This window comes from Bos javanicus, chromosome 10 (assembly GCF_032452875.1).
Source record: "Bos javanicus breed banteng chromosome 10, ARS-OSU_banteng_1.0, whole genome shotgun sequence".
NCBI lineage: Eukaryota > Metazoa > Chordata > Mammalia > Artiodactyla > Bovidae > Bos > Bos javanicus.
The window spans coordinates 75,156,619-75,175,903 of NC_083877.1; the positions used below are offsets into that span (position 1 = coordinate 75,156,619).

Consider the following 19,285-nt stretch of genomic DNA (forward strand, 5'->3'; position numbering starts at 1 on the left):
AATGAGAAATGTAATGAGAAAAGAAGTGGCTCCTCTTGGAAGGAGGTGGATGTATTTTGAGGGGCAGGGAGGACACCAAGAGGATGTAAACCATTGGGAACTAGATTATGGACAGTGACAAGCAGATTCTAAGATGATCCAGGGAGCCCTGCTTCCTGGCATTCCTGTTTCACATCATCTCCTCCCCTAGAGTATAGCCTGGACCTGTGACTTGCTTTAGGCTAGAATATGGCATCAGAAATGAGATGTCACTTCTGTGACCACATGACATAAGATCAGAACATCCATCTTGTAGCAGATTCTCTCCCTTGCTGTCTTCACTGTAGTGAGCAGGCAGACTGGGGAGACCCTCATAACAAGGAATTGAGGATAGTCTCTGGTCAACAATCAACTGGAAACTGAGGACAGCACCCTGCCAATAGCCAGCCAGAAACTGAGGCCTTTAGCGCTAAAATTGCAAAGCACAGGATTCTGCCAACAGCCACGTGAGCTTGGAAGCAGTTCCTTCCCCCATCAGTCCTTGAGAACAGACCACAACCCTAGCCTACACCCTGATGGCAGCCTGATGCAAAATCCCAAGCAAAATCCCAGCTAAGCCATGCCCAGACTCCTCATCCAGAAAAACTAGGAGCTAATGAATGTGACTTAAGTCTCTAAAGTTTCTAAGTTTATGGTAAATTGTCACACAGCAATAACTAATACAGAGCTCAGTAAGCTAGCCTGGGCTTTGCAGAAGCCTACATGTAGAGCACAGTGCTCAGATCTCTATACGCAAGATCCCAGGGGCCTTCCAAAGAAGAAGAGCATAGGCTCATCCTCACAGAAACCTTAGCGTAATGGATACGTTTATTATGCATATTGTTCACTATTCATTTACTCATTCAGTCAACACAGACTTACTGAGCACCCACTACCTGCCAGGCACTGTTATTCTCAGGGCTAGTTTATAGGCATCGGTGAGGCAGATAAAGTCTCCCCTATTGAACTGACTTTCTAGAAAGGGGAGGTAAAAATAAGTTAAAAAAAGTTAACAAATAAAAGGTAGTTTCAGGCTATGAGAAGCTAAATTCAGTAAATAAAGAGGACTATGAGACAGGAGTGATTCAGAAGAAGGGACTTGTTTATTTAGGTAGACCAGTCATGGAATCCACTGACATCTAAGCAGAGAACTAAAAAGTGAGAAGCAGCCAATGACACAAAGTACCGAGGGCAGAGGAAACAGCAAATGCAAAAGTCCTGAGGCAGAGCCAAGGAAGAAGATGGCAGCCAAGGGAGCTCGGATCAACGAGTAAGGGAAGAGAATAGCAGGCAAGATCAGAGAGCCGGGTGGTGCCAGATAACTTGGCACCTTGTACACCACGCTTGGGAGTCTAGTCTTTATTCCTAGTATATCAAGTAATCACGGAAAGGGTTTTTGGAAGAATGTTGACATGATCTGATATTCAGAGCAATCCACTGCCTTTTCTTCAGGCTTTCTTTCATTTATCTGAATCAGTGATGTGTCATGGGATGGAAACAAACCATGAAGCTCATGGAGAAACCATAGGAGAGACTTTGTAATGATTCCTTTAATCTCTCATAGTCCTATTTCTTTTATAGCCTGTACCTGAAGACTTACTGTCTTCCCAGGTTCTGCTGGGTTCAGCGCCGAACTTGGCAGGACTCCCATTGCTATGGGTATCCTCAAAGGAGGTCAGCCTGAGGTGATCCTGGTTGGTTCTTAGCGGCATGGAGACAATTTCAAGGAGATGTAGCCATACGTGGTTATCAGGTGTACATCAAAGCATCGAGCCGTTTGTCTCCAGATGGTAACAGCAGAATGCAGTCTTTCCCAACCTATCTTCTATGTCTCACTTTGGTTTCTTGTTTTTATCTCTTTAAAGAAAACAGTAAAAAATGCAGTGAGTTGTTCATGTAGCATATGTACTCTTTTCTGCAAGGATGTGCATGTGTGTTAAGTTGCTTCAGTCATGTCAGACTCTTTGCAACCCAGTGGACTTCAGCCCACCAGTCTCCTCTGTCCATGGGATTCTCCAGGCAAGAATACCGGAGTGGGTTGCCATGCCCTTCTCCAGGGGATCTTCCTGACCCAGGATCAAACCCATGCCTCTTATGTCTCCTGAATTGGCAGGTGGGTTCTTTAAAACTAGCACCACCTGGGAAACCCCATATTATACCTCAAGAAGCAGTAAAAATGAAAGGGTACATATAATTTCATAATGAAAATAAAGCCTGCAAAATTGATATACTTTTTATTCATGAGCTTTTAAAATGATTCTCCCCAGCACCTCCCTACCCTTCCCTCTCCCACTGCTGTAATTTAGCTGAACCATTCATGCGGTGTTTTATGTATCTTCAGAGGTTTCTCCCTGTGATGATTCCTCATCAAATTAGCCATAAGAAGAGTACAGGACTCCACCCCCATAAGGATGCCTCCTGACCTTTGGATTTTCAGAGTCTGCAGAAGAAATAATGAAAGTTCTCCTCTCTCTCCTGACTGGCCCCTCTTGGGCTTCTCCAGGTGGTCTTTCCTGGATTGCTGAAGCTCCTGGAACAAGCAGCAGGCTTTCCAAAGAGACAGAGCTATTCCAGAGTTGTAAGGAGGAAATGAGTCTGCCTGTGAGATTCCACAAGCTCAATTTGTTCAGTCATAATCACTTGCCATTTCACATTGCTCATTATGTGAATTCGCTATTGTCTGAGACACTCCAGGTGCTGAAGTGCAAGGGGGAACAGCGATAATATCCTTTTTGTGTCAGTGAAATAGCCTGTAAACGCCTAATTAACACCATCTGATGTTCAAATTTCCTCATTCAAGCAAACTAGAAGGTTATCTGTGCCAGATTTCTTTCTAATCAGTGGCAGAGGTCAATTCCTGACCCCCTGCATTCTCAGAATCTCAGAAAAATAATTATGCATCTTGAGGGATATCAACTCAACCTGTTACATCCTAATTCTTGATCAGGATGTGCTCTATCCATACAATATGTAATCACTCTGATCTGAAGAAAGCCCCTTTTATACCAACAGGCATGTCTCAACTTGCGTTGGAGGTTGTTATAGGTCTGCTCCACTTGAGTTTTTGAAAAAAGAATGCACACTATTTGACCTATTTCTCAGACATCAAGACTTTGATAAAAGACAATTAAGCCTTTTTTTCATGATCTCTCTCCTCTTGAATACCTTTAGCTAATATTACCTATATTATATCTGCAAGCTATCAGTAGTTGCTTCCACATGTCCAATTGCTTATGTCGTTATTTCTTGATTTGGAAATTCTACAAACATTGTCAAAGATTCAGCTTAATTTTGCATAACCTGTGTCTCCCCTCTCCCATCCTCCCAATATATCATTCTTTTAATTAAGTCAGTAATCAGGGGCTGCATTAATATGAGTTTGTTAATATTCTCTCTAGCCTAATAACAAGCAGTGACACCATGTACTCCCTGATATCATGTACTGAGGGAGGAGCATCATCTCTGAAGCATCCTATCAATATCTTGAAATAATGCCTCTAACTTCAATCTTATCATAAGGAACCATCTGAAACCCCAAACTGAGGGACACTCTAAAACATAACTTACCAGTATTGTTCAAAAGCATCAGTAATGAAAGATCAGGAAAGACTTGGAAAGTGTCACCAAGTTGAAGAGACTAAGGAGACATGACAGCTACTTACAACGTGGAGTCCTGAATTGGATGCTAGATGAGAAAAGGGACATTAATGGGAAAACTGGTAAAATCTGAATAAATTCTGTATTTTAGTTGACAGCATTACATCTAGGGTACTTGTGCCAAGGATAAATCCTCTTTGGTTATAGAAGATGGTAACATAAGGGGAAGCTGGAAGAAGGATATCCAGGAATTCACGGTAATATTTTTCAACTCTTGTATAAGTCTAAATTTGTCTCAAAAGTTTTAAAAGCGAATAAATAAAATTGAATGAAAATATGATTCATTTAAAAATAAGCTAACACATTACAAGTGTAATATTAAAGTGGCAAAATTAATGGCAGTGATATGTAAATTACTGATGTGTGGGAAATACTTACCTGACTTAGTACCATGCCCCATATGTAGAATGTTTTGGGGTGGGGGAGGGAGAGAATCATGTGTCTCCAAATTATAGCCCTTGAGGGAAAATCTGCTTTAAGAATACATGATCAGAATTCTGCCAGACCTCTTCATGCAGATAAAAATGGGGAAATGTAGCACAAAAGAGACATACACACAGAGGAGAAGGAAAGCAACTGGAAAGCACTAAAAGGCATATTCTGTAGGAAAGTCAACACTCGGGAAAAAAGGATGACACTGGGTAAATCTTCCATTTTTGTAAGTTTGAGCCTGAGCGTCAATGCTAGGTGAAGCAGGAGAACACAAGTAGGACATAACAGGAAAACTGTTTTTCTGCCCTAAAGAACCACAGAGTGCAGGGCAGCCACAGCCATTGGAAAGTGAGGGTAATATCACAGAAAGGACAGCACTAGAAAGGAGAAACAAAAATTTTGTGTGCGTAATCTAACCCAAATCTATGACTAACACCTGACCCTCACACGCGTGGAACAAACTCCAGAGAAGGATAAGACAACTGAACGATGATATGAGCTACTTACCAAGAGATGGAGCTTGTAGAGTCCCACCAAATTAGTTTTTGCTACAACTAATTAATACTCTTCAGAGAAATATTACACAATCCAGAGTTCCCATAACATAAAATTTAAAGTATCCAAGAAAAAATTCAAATTTACTCAACATACAAAGGACCAGAAAAATGTGACAAATTCTCAAGAAAACGACCATTAAGACAGACAAGTCCCAGATACTGGAATTTGCAAAAAGAATCTTACGATAGCTATGGTAACTATACAGAATGATATTAAGAAAGACATACAATGAATGAAAAGATAGACATCTCAACAAAGGAAGAGACTCCAGAAAATGAACCATGAGAACATTCTAAAACTAAAAAATATAGTATCTAAAATAAAAAATATTTGTTATATGAGCATAACAGTTAATAGAGAGGACAGAGGAAAAAGAACTTGAGGAAGATCAATATAGTATCAATTTAAAAAGCACTGAAAAAAGATATTTTTAAAAAAATGAACAGAACATCCACTAGGATGACTATAGATAAAAACAACAACAGAAAACAACGAGCATTAGCAATGAGGTAAAGAAATCAGAACCCCATGCATTGCTCAAGGAGTGTAAATTAGTGCAGCTACTATAGAAAAAAAGTCTGACAGTTCCTCAGAAAATTAATCATAGCATTACCATATGACCCAGAAATTTCACTCCAACCTTATTTACTGAAAGGACTGAAAACATGTATTTAAACAAAAACTCATAATGATCACTCATGACAGCACTATTCACAATAGCCAAAAGGTTAAAACAACCTAAATATCAATAAATTGATAATAGATAAATAAAATGTGGTATATCATACAATGAAATATGCAGCAATAAAAAGGAAAGAAGTACTGATACATACAATATGAACTTCAAAAGGAATACGCCAAGTGAGAGAAGCCAGACAAAAAGGTTATACATTATATGATTCCAATTATGTGAAATATCCAGACTAGGTAAATGCATAAAGACTGAAGGCTAATTTATGGTTGACAGGTGTTGGGAGGGAGGAATGGAAAGTGGTTACCTGAAGATTATGGGGTTTTCTTTTGGGATGGTGAAAATATTTGGAATGATATAGAAAAGAAAGCTGTACAATATCTTTAATGTACAAAATGTCAGTGACTAGTATATTTTTAAATGGCCAATTTTTAAAAGTAAATAAAATGATTAATTTTATGTGAATTCTATCTCAATAAAAAGATAATTTATTAATAAAAAATGAACAGTACCTGTGATGTATCATACTATAACAAAGATTTAAGTACATGTAATTAGTGTTCCAGAAGAAAGAAGGAGAACAGGACAGAAAAAAAATCTGAAAAATAACGATCAAAATATTTACCAAATCTGGTAATAGGTAAATATGTAGAGATTTAAGCAGCTCAGTGATCTCCAAGCATGATAAATATGAAGCAAAACATGAGGCACATCAGAAGCAAACAGAAAACAAAGGATAAAGAAAATTTTGAAAATAGCCAGAGATGAGCACAAAAAAATAATCCAAGATGAATCATGAGCCTAAACATAAAAGCAAAAATTATAAAGCTTTCAAAGGGGATATATAAAAGAGTATAATTTGGACTGGCAGGGAGGGATGAAAGGAAGCAGGAAGAAAGATTTCTTAGGACACAAGAAACAATAATTATAAAAGAAAAAAAGTTAAATTATATCTCATCAAAATTTAAACCTTTTGCTCATTAGGTATGGAGAAAATATTCACAAAACATATATCTGACAAAGAATTATTACCCAAGAAACATAAAGATACCCTACAATTCAATAATAAAAAGGTCAACAACACAATAAAGCAAAATGGGCAAAAATTTGAACAGACACTTCACAAAAGAAGATATACAAATTGCCAAAAACACATGAAAAAGGTGTTTAATATAATTAGTCATCAGGAGAATACAAATGAGAACCTCAATAAAATATCTTTATATGCATTCACCAGAATGGCTAAAACTATTTAAAGTGACACCACTAAATGTTGGCAAAAATGTGCAACTGGAATCCTCATACCTTGTTGTTCAGAGTGTGAAATGTCATATCCACGGTGGAAAATGGTTTAGTAGCATTTTTTATTATTGAGGTAAAATACACATAAAATTAAATTTACCATTTTGATCATTTTTACATGTACAGGTCATTTGTACACTTCAGTGTGCAACCATCACCACCACCCATCCTCTTAACTCTTTTCATCTTTTAACGCTGGAACTCCATACTTATTAGAAGATACCCCATTCTTTCCTCCTCTCAGCCGCTGGCAACAACCATTACACTTTCTGTCTTTATGGTTTTGACTTATCTAAGTACGTCGTTTAAGTGGAATCAAACACTATTTGCCTTAGTGTGACCAGCTTATTTTCATTTACTATAATGTTCTCAAGGTTCATCTATGATGTATCATCTTTCAGAATTTCCTTCCTTTTTGAGGCTGAATAATATTCCATGTACATGCCATATTTTGCTCATCCAGCCATCTGCTGGTGGACACTTGAGTTGCTTCCACATTTCAGCTACTGTGAATAATGATGGGTGTAACAATAACTTTTTGAAGCCCTGTTTTCATTTCTTTTGGGTATATACTCAGAAGGGCAATTGCCAGATCATATGATATTTTTAATATTTTGAGGAACTTCCATACTGTTTCCGCAGCAGCTGTATCATTTTCCATTCCCATCAATAGTGCACAAATGACCTGGTTTCTCCACATCCTTGCCAGCTCTTCTTGTTTTCTGGTTTTTCGATAGTAGCCATCCTTATTGGTATGAGGAGGTATACCTCAGTTTTGATTTGTAGTTTCCTAATGATTAGTGATGTTGAGTATCTTTTTATGTGCTTGTTGGCCAGTTATTATCTTCTTTGGAAAAATATCTATTTAAATCCTTGCCCATTTTTGAATTGGGCTGTTTAAGTTTTTTATCGAGTTTTTTAAAGTTCTCCACATATTCTTGATGTTAAACCTTTTACAGATATACGATGTGCAAATATTTTCTCCCATTCATGAGCTGCCTTTTTACTCTGTGGATAGTATCTTAGGATGCACAAATTTTTAAAATTTCATGAAGTCTAATTCACGTATTTTTTGTTACCTGTGCCTTTGATGTTATGTCCAAGAAGTCCTGTCAAATATTGTACAATGTTGTACAATGAAACTTTTGTCCTATGTTTATTTCCAAGAGTTTTATTATTTGGGGTCTTACATTTAGGTCCTTGATTCATTTTGAGGTTATTTTTGTATATAGTGATCCAACTTCATTCTTCAAAGTGTGGATGTCCAGTTTTCACAGCACTGTTCTTTGAAAAGACTTTCCTTTCCTCATCAAATGGTCTTGGCAGCCTTGTCAAAAATCTTTTGACCATATATGTTTCTTCTGAGTTCTCTATTTTATCCCATTTACCTATATAGCTTTATGCCAAAACCACCACACTGTTTTGATTAATGTAGCTTTATAGTAAGTTTTAAAATCAGTGTCCTCCAGTTTTGTTCTTTTTCAAAATCGTTTTGACAATTCATGCTCCCTTGAGATTCCATATACATTTTAGAATGGATTTTTTAATTTCTGCAAAAAATCCTTTTATCAATCAATCATTATCAATTGGGATTTTGACAATGATTACATTCTATCTGTAGATCACTTCAGCAGTATGTACATTTTGCCAATACTAATTAATCCAATCAATAAACATGGAATATGTTCCCATTTATGTCTTAATTTCTTTCAGCAGTTTTGTAGTTTTCATTGTACAAGTCTTTCACTATTAATTACTAAGGATTTTATTCTTTTCGATGCTAATAGTATATGGAATTGTTTTTGTAATTTCCTTTTCAGTTTGTTCATTGTATACAGAGATGAAACTGATTTTGGTGTGTTGACTTAGTATTCTGCTACTTTATTAGTTGCAACTTTTTGTGGAGTCTTTAGAGTTTTCTACATGTAACATCATACCACCTGCAAACAAATTTACTTCTTCATTTCCAATTTGGATGCTTTTTCTTTTCCTTGCCTAATTGCTCTGAATAGAACTTCCAGCACTATGTTGAATATAAGTAGTGAAAAAGTGGGTATCCTCATGTTCTTCCTGATCTTAGATGAAAAGCTTTCAGTCTTTCACCATTGAATACCATGTTTGTTATGGATTTTTCACATGTGGCTTTTACAACGTTGAGATAATTTCCTTCTATTTCTATTTTGTTAAGTGTTTATCATGAAAGGGTGTTGAATTTTCTCAAATGCTTCTTCTGCATAAGTTGAGATTACTACGTTGGGGTTTTTTCCCTTCATTTTGATGATGTGGTACATTACATTGACTCATTTTTGTATGTTGAACCATCCTTGCATTCCAGGAATAAATCCCATCTAATTATGGATAATGCTTTTAATATGCTGCTGAATCTGTTTGCTAGCAATTTGCTGGACATTTTTTTATCAGTGTCTATAAGGGATATGGGTCTTTAGTTTTACTTTCTTAAAGTATCTGTTTTTGGTATCAGGATTATACTGACCTGATAGGAATGGGTTAGGAAGTGTTCCCTCCTCTTTGATTTCTTGAAAACATTTGAGAGGCACTGGTATTAATTCTTCTTTAAATGTTTGGTAGAATTCATTAGTGAAGCCACCTGGGCCAAGATTTTTGTTGGGAGATTTTTGATTACCAATGCAATTCTCTCACTAATTATAAGTCTATTCAGATTTTCTATTTCATGGTGATTGAATCATTTCATCTAGACTACCCAACTTTTTTTTTTTTTTTTTGGGCAAACAAATGTTCACAGTGCTCTTATGTTTTATTTCTATAGAATCAGCAAAGATATCTCCACTTTCATTTCTGATTTTTAGTAATTTGAGTCTTCTTTTATTTAGTCCATCTGGTTACAAGTTTGTTAATTTTCCTGGTTTTTTCAAAGTACCAACTTTTGGTTTCACTTTTCCCTGTTGTTTTTCTATACTCTACTTTGTTTCTGCTTAATAATCTTTATTACTTCCATTCTTCTGCTGTGGGTTTAACTTTTGGGTTTAATAAAGTATTCATCAAACATAATATTTTTAAGGTTACCATGTGTCACACTTTATGCTATTTTACATATACTGCCTAATAGAATATAACAACACTGAAAAATAAGTACCACTTTACAAATGAATTTGAGGCTTAGCTCAGTTTTCCCAAAGTCACACCGTTGATAAATGTCAGAAGCCAAATGATCCCAGGGGTCTCTGTCTTCCAAGTCCATGGTCATCATCTTGGGTGACACTGGCTGAAGACACCTTGCCTGAAGAGCTTTAGGGAGGACAAAGGGGGCCGTGACTGATATCCATCCTGGTTCTGAGGCCCCATATCATCTGGTAGCAGCAAAATTTGACTCAAATCGTATAATTAATTCAGATTGTGAACAAAATTAAATGAGACAATAAAGATGTAGGAAATGGGAACAACAGAGGATGGGCAAAACTCTGGACAGAGGTGATCAATTAACATTGGTCCAGTCAATCAATGAACATACATGACTTTTAATGGTCTTTTTGATATGGGGAGTAGCATATAGGTATTCAGTTTGTTTCTTAAAATCTTCCTTCTCAAGAATATACAATGAACATGTATCATAATCAGAAACAAGCAAATTTTAATTCCCCTAATCCCACAGTCTTGGTCAACTATTCCATACTTTTCCATACTTAGTCTTGGCTAAAACAAACAAACAAAATCTGGATTATACATTTGTTTTGCTTCATTATAAGACAGGAAGCAATGTTATAGAAAAGGTTAGACATTCCATGGAAATCAACTCATATTTCTATGAACCCTGAAATTTTTTGTTACAAGTTTCTTCTTGGTAAGTAACTTACCAAGGTGATCTTCAGATGTAAAATTGTCATGCTTTGAAATACAAAACTACTGAATGTACAAGGATTTTTTTTCCCCTCCCAACTTAGTTTAACTGAACATGAAACATTAACTAGTTAACTCTACGTGGTTCCAAATCTAATTAGCCAAGAGAGTAAACCACACCTAAATCAAATGCTTTACAAAGTATCCCAGGGTTGGCTACAGATGACATTCCTCTCATCACATAGCAATGAGGCTCACATCCCCTGCACTTGTATCTGAGCAGACTTCATCACTGTCTGAGCAACAAAATATGACAGAAATCATGCTGTGACAGTTTCTGGGCCCAGGTTTTAAAGAATTCGCAGTATCCACCTCCTGTCGATTAAAACGTTCATTCCTAGTTTTCATACTTTGAGGAAGTAAAGGAAGGCACCCCCATAAGGAGGTCTGTGTCAATAAGAAATGAGGTCTCTGGCTGAACCCCAAGTCAACAGCCAGCACCGACTGGCCAGCCATGCAAGTGAGCCATGACTCCTGTCCCCCTTGATAAACCCAAGCTGACACTGGAATAGCAAAGACAAGAATTCTTGCCAAGTCCTGCCCACATCGTACATTTGTGAACAAAATAACTTTGATTTTGCCACCAAGTTTTGGGGTATTTGCATATCCAGCAATAGATCCTGAAGCCCACCCTAACTACAAACTGATTTTCTCAAGTTGAAAGCCTGAACATACCAACTTCACATTTATATTGATCAAATCTACCATTTGTATGGTTCAAAAAGGTCACGGAGGTCAGAAACAGATGAACACACACACATAGCCAGGCGCCTGAAAACTCTTCACCGCTTCTTTATTGGATGTACCCACAGTACAGAACCTCTCACACAGCTGTGAAAGGGGAAGGTTACATTTTCCTTCAGGAGCACCTTCATTTTTGTTTCTGTTACCACTTTGAAGAAAGTAAATCATTTCCAAAGAAAGACATTTTAAACTCCAAGTGTTTTAAGATTCAGCTTGCATTTTGTTGTGTTTGAAAAGGAAGTAGCATATTTTAGCCAGTGCCAGAAGATTCTTTTGTGGCCTTTTGACTTTCATGTGGATCAGAAGTCTTCACTGTCTGGTTCAATCAGTCTATAATTTTCATATGCAAATTTTCATTATCAAAAATGTTTCATTTTTTACCTCTACCCACAAACAGATGCTGTTTAAAAACACACACACACAACTAAATTTAAAACCGGTCATGAACCACAGCATTTCTAACAGGGAAAATGAACTTTTGCTGCCCTCTCCTGCTAAAACAATGAAATACTAAAATACCAAAAGATGTATGAAGCTAAAGCGAAGTCCTCAAACCAAAAGCAATGGACATGTCATTCTCATTATACCTCAATCAAAAATCAGACAACAACCAGAAAATGTATTGGTAATATTTATATTTGAAAGTTCCCCATTGATACATGAGGTCTGGATTACAACTTATATACAATAAGTGATTTCCAAAAAAGTAAAGAGAAGGGAAAGAAGGAAAGACGGGGGAGGGAAGGGAAAGAGTGGGGTAGAAAAGGAAACCTATATTCATAGACGTCATAATCTGGGATGTTTATTTCCAAGAGAGATGCTACTGCTGCAGTTGTGCACAATAAGCAGCACAAACGAACATTCCACCAGATTAAAATTTGCTCAGCTTTCTCTCAAGATGCACCATCCTTTTAGAGTTTCAAAATTAAATACTGAGAAATATAAAATGCGTTCCCAATATAGCTACTACAAAAATTCTTTGTGGCTCATTCCTTAACTCCACTCAGAGAAGCAGCTGAGCCAGAATATAAAAATAAAAATATCGATGTGCAAATAAATATCACTGATCATGTCTGGTGCCACTTTTTTTGTTCTAGGCGACTGTCACTTTGTCATAACATTGGTAACAGCATCAAAAGAGAGAATCTCTTTATTTCTTGGGCCAGGTCAGTGCATCCAATTGAAGGGAAAAAAACAAAACAGAAGGGGGAAAAAAAAACACCTCTGAACACTTAAAAATGCCAATAGCATCCATACATCTTCCCTTTCCCACCCACCCCCCACCCCGGCCCCCACAAAAAAATAAAAAAGCTTTTAAAGCTCTAAATATACTTTTTTTTTCTTTCCATAGTGTGATTGAGCCTAGGGCTATACATTTAAGTATAGCAGGTGCAATTATGAGCAATTCCTGGCTCCGCACCCTGGACTGTCCCACGCATAGAAGGAGGTACAAAATAAATTAAACCCTTCCATTTAGGCAAGTGAGCCCAAGATGAAGGAGTATAACCCTGCTTGTGAGTATCCAGAGGCATTGAGGGTATTACTTATATCTCACTTTTTTTATTTTTTATTTTATTTTATAAAAAACATGTTAGGGAGAGCAAAATATAATAAAATTTCAAAGGCCGAAAACTAAACACTGAGGGAAAACTGGGGACACTTGCACAATGAGAAAAGGAATGCATGCTTGATTCAAAGTATGAGATGGGTCAGTTCACTCACATGGCTGTTCCAGGCCCACAGCCTAAGGCCTCAGCATCCTTCTAAACCACAGGGTTTTGTTTTCGTTTTTTGTTTTTCTTCCAAAGACACTCTTAGTCCTACCCCTGAAACCAATATGGTAGGGATAAGATTGGAGTGATCATCACTCACTAACTACAATATTTGCTATTTAAAAAATATATTTATATATAGTTCTGGAAATTAGGAAGCAAACAAAATATAACACAAAGATGCATTTGTCACAATTAACTCGACTTGCAGCAACAGCAGAAATGTGGGAAAGGACAAAGAGAGAGGGCTGCTGCAAATGCAGCAAGTACGTCCTTAAATATGTCACATAGTGCAACAGTCAGGTTACCTCAGTTACTCTGCGTCACTGGATCCAACATGACAAATGTCACATTGTCACTTTCGGTTAAAGTAGAAAAGACAGTGTTTCTTCTCAGAAGTTGCCCTATGAATTTTAGACATATAATAGCTTCTTTAAATATGTCTAAAATTTGGCTTTATTCTTCTCAGTTTGGAATGCTCAGCATACGAAATTGACATCAAGGATATCGGTACAGCTTTCACCTTAACTCTGAGGACAGGGTAAGGTGCAATAAAGAGTCCTGGTCTTTCTCATTTCAAATGACTGCATTTCATTCTAATGGGCAGAGATATAGTTCATAAACCTGTGACCTTGATAGCAAACAAAAGTTCATATTGTCAAAATTAAATATAAAGCAAAGTCAAAACCCATGGGCTAAAATCAAAAGGGCTGAAGGAGATGGTTTGTTACAAATTTATTTTTTATCTTTAGCATTTGAACTTGCACCTTTGCTCCAGCACTTTTAAAGTAAGTTCTTTCATCTTTGGCAGCCTCTGCCAGCTTTACATTGAATCCCCATTAAAGTTCTTAAAAAAAAAAAAAATCTATTAATTCCACTAAACCATGTTGTGTTTGATATTGCATACGACTCTTTTACTGCTGTTTCTTTTTCAGAATTAACAATGCCAAGTTTTGTTTTTGTTTTACAAAGTTATTGAGATGACAATGTCCATAACTGGCTGACTTTTGATGCACAAACTGTGACCTGATAATCCTGAAACACTTGATAGGGGAGAAAGGTCAGCGGCTTCTTTTTTTTTCCTTTTTTCTTATAAAGAATAAAACTGCATATTCTATCTTATATTTTAAATGGAAGGAATAAACTATACAAGCCCATATTGATACCATATTTCTATTAAGAGCAACAACAGTTCATATGTTCCTGTTTGCTACTATCACAATTCAACACATGAACGCAGAATCAGCTCCATGTCACGAATACTTCTGGAAGGGATGGTTTAGGATTATCAACTCACTGCTGCCATGTCCATAACAAGCAAAAGCATCCTGGAAATAAATCCCAAAACACGTATCTTTCAGTACATGATAATGCAACTGCATTAGGTTAAGTACACAATGTACACAAGTTTTATCAGCATTTTAACTCCCCAAGATGTAAGATTCCTCTTTCAAATACAGAGCAGAGAGCCAGTAAGATATATCTATAATACAGCCCTAGATTTTGTGTGTTTTTTTGTTTTCTTAAACAATTTGGTCACAATGCACCTTTGATATAAAAGCATTTTTAAACTTTATTATTAACACTCAGGACATTAGGAATTTCCAGATTTTTTTTCAGTAGCATTTGTAGAACCACTTTTGGTAACAAATACAGTAGTTAGGAATACGCATCCAATTCAGAATGCATAATAATGTTTATCCTGAATCCTTTCTGGCTAAAAACAGGGCTGGCGCTGTGATGGGATACAGAACGAGAATCTACAAAAAACACTGTAATATGTTTGTTTGTTTTCCCCAGAGGCTACATCCTCTTTTTGCTGGAATACTTTATAAATACATATGAAAAAGTAAGGCAACAACTCCAAACAGTCCAAGCTGTTTGCTCGACTCTATTCCCAATTAGATTCACATCCTGGCAATCAATTTCATGGTTGTACTGTTCAGTGTTTGTCTTTCTTATTTCCAAATGGTCCGAAAGGATGTCTCCTGACATTTCTAAAACATCTCTGGTATGTGTTTTCAGTGATGTACATAACTAATACTGGTCAGGTGCTGAACCCTCTCCTGTCCCAGTGCCTGTTTTCAAAGGATTCAAGACATTGATCTGGATTCACCATAAACTCAGGCATGAATCCGAAATTCCCTTCCCTACCATGTTTATCACCTGTTCTCTTTTACTCCTAATTTTAAAACTAAAGGAGTACCAGCACTACCTGGTTACTGGAAGGATGTTCATTCCAGTAAACAAAACTTTTAACACGGGACCTTTATACTTCATAGCCCCATTCCACATTCAACTCATGAAGATGTGCAAAAGGAAAAGATGTCAAATTACAGTCAAGTTATCCAGAGGAGGATGTTATACAAACTTATAAGGAAATGACAGTCTTTTTTTTTTTCCTTCCTTTACTATAAATACATTTAACAGCTTAGCAGAAAGACAAGCTAAATTTAAGATTGTTCACATTTGAAAATTGTTTCATACTCTCTGCTAATGATAAATAAGGAACTCCCAATAATGGAATTTTAATATAGCAATTTCATCAACAGACCTCTGAAGACTGCTTTTTTTTTTAAAAGAGGGTTAGAACAATAATTATGTTTGCCAAGTTCTGAGAAGTCCATCTACTGTCCAAACTTTGGATTGAAGTCCTTATTTTTTTTTTTTCCTTTACTTAGAGACAGGTATATACAGTGCTGTTGTAATAATGAAACAAATGTGAAATCTACTGTAAAGTTGCACAATACAGAAAACTGTTGCTCCATCTTCTACTACATAAATGTGTGACTCCACAGGTTAGTAATGTTGTTGTCGTTATTTTTGTTAAGTTGGAATTATCCCATCACGTCTAAGACCTCTCTTTAACTCCAGATCCTCCAGTTTTTTCCACAATTCTTCACGTTCCTTTTCTTTCTTTTTCTCACTGGGGAAAAAAAATAGAATATAAGGTAAACAACTGAGAAAGTTTAAAAAGATTATCCAACAATAACTGCCCCTTTGACATATTTTAACCCAGTCTTTTAAAAATCTCTGAAAACTTTGGCATTAAACTTGTAGGTGTTTAATCTTTTTGGTTTTCTGCTCTTTTTTTTTTCCTTGACACATATATAGAAAGAACATAGAGTAGGAAATGACAAGTATATTTTAAGATTTCATTTCACATTAATATTCCTTTACACTTAGCTTAATAAGGAAGATTAACTTCAAAATACCAAGAAAAAAAAAGATCAACATTTATAAGTATCTGTTACCCTAAATCCAATGGCATTTTTACTTTGGGTCTAGTTCAAATCTGATTTTCTTTTTCTCTCTGAATAATTTCTCAAAAGGGTTGCTAGAGATGACATGATATAGAGAAGGTAGTAGGTCAAGAAAACATACTTCCTCTTTATTACAGTCCATTTTTTCTGCATTATATGTATGTAAAGTCTTTAGCAGAATCTTGTTCTTAAAAATATCAAACCACAGGAACCAAATTATGAATTTATTTTATACCTATATATAAAACTAAACATCTTTCTTCTATAATTTCAGTTTTAATTCTCAACAGAACTTTGTTAGTATTATCAGTTATTAAATTTTTAATGTTCCAAGCCTTCGAATTGGCTCAATATCAATTTGTGACTTACAGACTTCAGATTTTACTGTTTGGTTAAAATTTTCCCAAAAACTAGATGTTCAAAATAGGGTAAATGAATTTTATTTTGCCAAGGACATTTTTAGATTACCATAGTTTTATAAAAGAAAAGATGTTAACTTTAATATCAATGAAGTAGTAAGTACGCAATCCAGGAACACATGGGTACACTATAAATTCATATTTATTAAAAATAACTCACTACACTGTCCCTAGTTTCTTCATGTTGTGATGAACCAGTAAACAGCACACCTGATAATATTTGTGAATCTATAAATTCAGATAATTCCTAAAAACAGGGGCTCTACTTCACTTGGGAAGAATTTGACTTAGCAAGAATTTTGCACTTCACTGTGGTATAGTGTATTTATTCAGTGAAGGAAATCCACATAAGTGGAATGTATACGTAATTCCACTGCCTTATATTTTTTAAGTCATTACCAGTTTTTTAAGTTGTACTGATTGTCTACAGCAACAGAAATTAATCTTCATCCCCCCCTGCCAAAATACCTCTAGAAATATCTAAAAACTTTTACATCCCCATTCCATCATTTTATAATTAGTATTTTGGCAATTTAAGCCTTGTTTACTGCAACTAGTTTTAACTGGCTCAAATACACTTGATACAATATAAATTTTAGTAGGCATAATAGTTTTTCAAACAATTACCTACTTGGTACCTTTGACCCTGAAAAATTTTATTTATAGGGCAATAATTCTCCAACCACTATGGATCCTAGATACCTAACTGCAGAGCAAAACTGTTTGGTAAATCATCACTTTAGGTTTCTCAGTACAATTTGGGGATAACATTAGGTCTGTCTAAAGCTTTATTATTTATCTATCATTGGCTGTGCTGGGTCTTCATTGCCGTGCAGGCCCTTCTCTAGTCGTGGTGAGCGGGGGCTCTTCGTTGTGGTGGAACAGGCTTCTCAGTGCAGTGGCTTCTCTTGTTGCAGAGCACAGGCTCCAGGCACTTGGGCTTCAGCAGATTCAGTGTGTGGGTTCAGTCATTGTGATTCGGGCTCTAGAGGGCTGGCTCAGTAGTTATGGCACACGGGCTTAGTTGCTCTAGGATGTGGGCTCTTCCCAGACCAGGGATCAAACAGGTTTCCCTTGCACGGCAAGGCAGATTCTTAAACAATGGACTCCCAGGGAAGCCCAACATTAGGTCTAAATAAATGTTATCATAGAATACTGATTTGAAAGTAAATTTTGCTGATCCTGCTGAGTTTCAATGCATATTGATCTTTTTACTTGGAAGAGGAGGAAGATAGTAAGCAAGGGCTTTAGAGACTTTATTCAACTAAAAAACAGCTTCAATATATGTTAGGTTCTTATTGCCTTAATTTGCAGTTTAAATGAAGAGCTGACATGATTAAACATTCATAATCTTGTCACTGAGGCATTTCACCAGTCTTTGATCAAGAGTTGTATAGCAATCAATGCAGTCACCCCACTCCAGTACTCTTGCCTGGAAAATCCCATGGACGGAGGAGCCTGGTAGGCTGCAGTCCATGGGGTCGCTAAGAGTCAGACACGACTGAGCGACTTCACTCTGACTTTTCACTTTCATGCATTGGAGGAGGAAATGGCAACCCACTCCAGTGTTCTTGCCTGGAGAATCCCATGGACAGAGGAGCCTGGTGGGCTGCCGTCTACGGGGTCGCACAGAGTCGGACACGACTGAAGCGACTTAGCAGCAGCAGCAGTCTACCCTATGGGGCTTTTCTTCTAGGTAAACTTTTTGCTGAGTTATCATACATCTTTTATTCTGACAGCTTTATCTTCAAAAACCCTAAATATTTCTGATTAGCTTCTGTCACCCCTATTCTTTCCCACTTTTCTCTCTCCCTGTAGGTGGCAGTTTAAAACTTCACTAGGCTGTCATACTAAGGATAATGTCAAACTCCCTGTTACAATTTCACAGAGCACTAATGTTGACATATGTATCCGTCAGAGTTAGTTACTTATTCCACCCACCATTTTCAGATTAAATATTTTAAAAAATGTTGATCTGAACTGCAACAGTTACTAACTTCTTGCCTTCTAGAAATAAATCCTCTTTTCATTTCTTGTTGGGACTCTTTGTGACCCATGCACTGTAGCCCACCAGGCTCCTCTGTCCATGGGGATTCTCCAGCTAGGAATACTGGAGTGGGTTGCCATTCCCTCCGCCAAGGGACTCTTTCCAACCCAGGGGACTCTTCCCAACCCAGGGATCCAACCCACGTCTCCCACACTGCAGGTGGATTCTTTACCATTTGAGCCACCAGAGAAGCTCTTGTCGGACAATACCAAATAAATCTCTTTAGTCTCTTTTTCTCTTCCTATATCCATGGAAAAACTAGTATTTCCATCTACTAAGTATACCCTTGTATTGCTCATTAGACAAAATACTGGTTTTTAAATACTCCTTCTGTCATAAAGAAAGTCCACTCGCTATAAATCACTTTAAAGCACCAGACTGTCATAGTCAGCTTCATAGTGTCTATTTGCTGTTAATTATCTTTTTCAAGAGGCTGGCCTATTTAGTTTAAATGATAAATGATCATAAAACAGTTTTGAAATTCAATAAAAATGAACGAAATTAAT

At 36.7% G+C, this 19,285-nt stretch overlaps 1 protein-coding gene across 3 annotated transcripts in view; it reads right to left on the reverse strand.

Moving 5' to 3' along the window:
• Positions 1-11,310: 11,310 nt before the first annotated feature.
• PPP2R5E (protein phosphatase 2 regulatory subunit B'epsilon) overlaps positions 11,311-19,285 on the reverse strand; it is a 160,293-nt gene continuing 152,318 nt past the window's right edge. For all 3 annotated transcript variants that reach the window (XM_061429077.1, XM_061429076.1, XM_061429078.1), the window contains one exon: positions 11,311-15,976. In XM_061429077.1, coding sequence (XP_061285061.1) covers positions 15,877-15,976 — 100 coding nt within the window. In that variant the 3' untranslated portion in view covers positions 11,311-15,876. The remainder of the gene's footprint in view (positions 15,977-19,285) is intronic.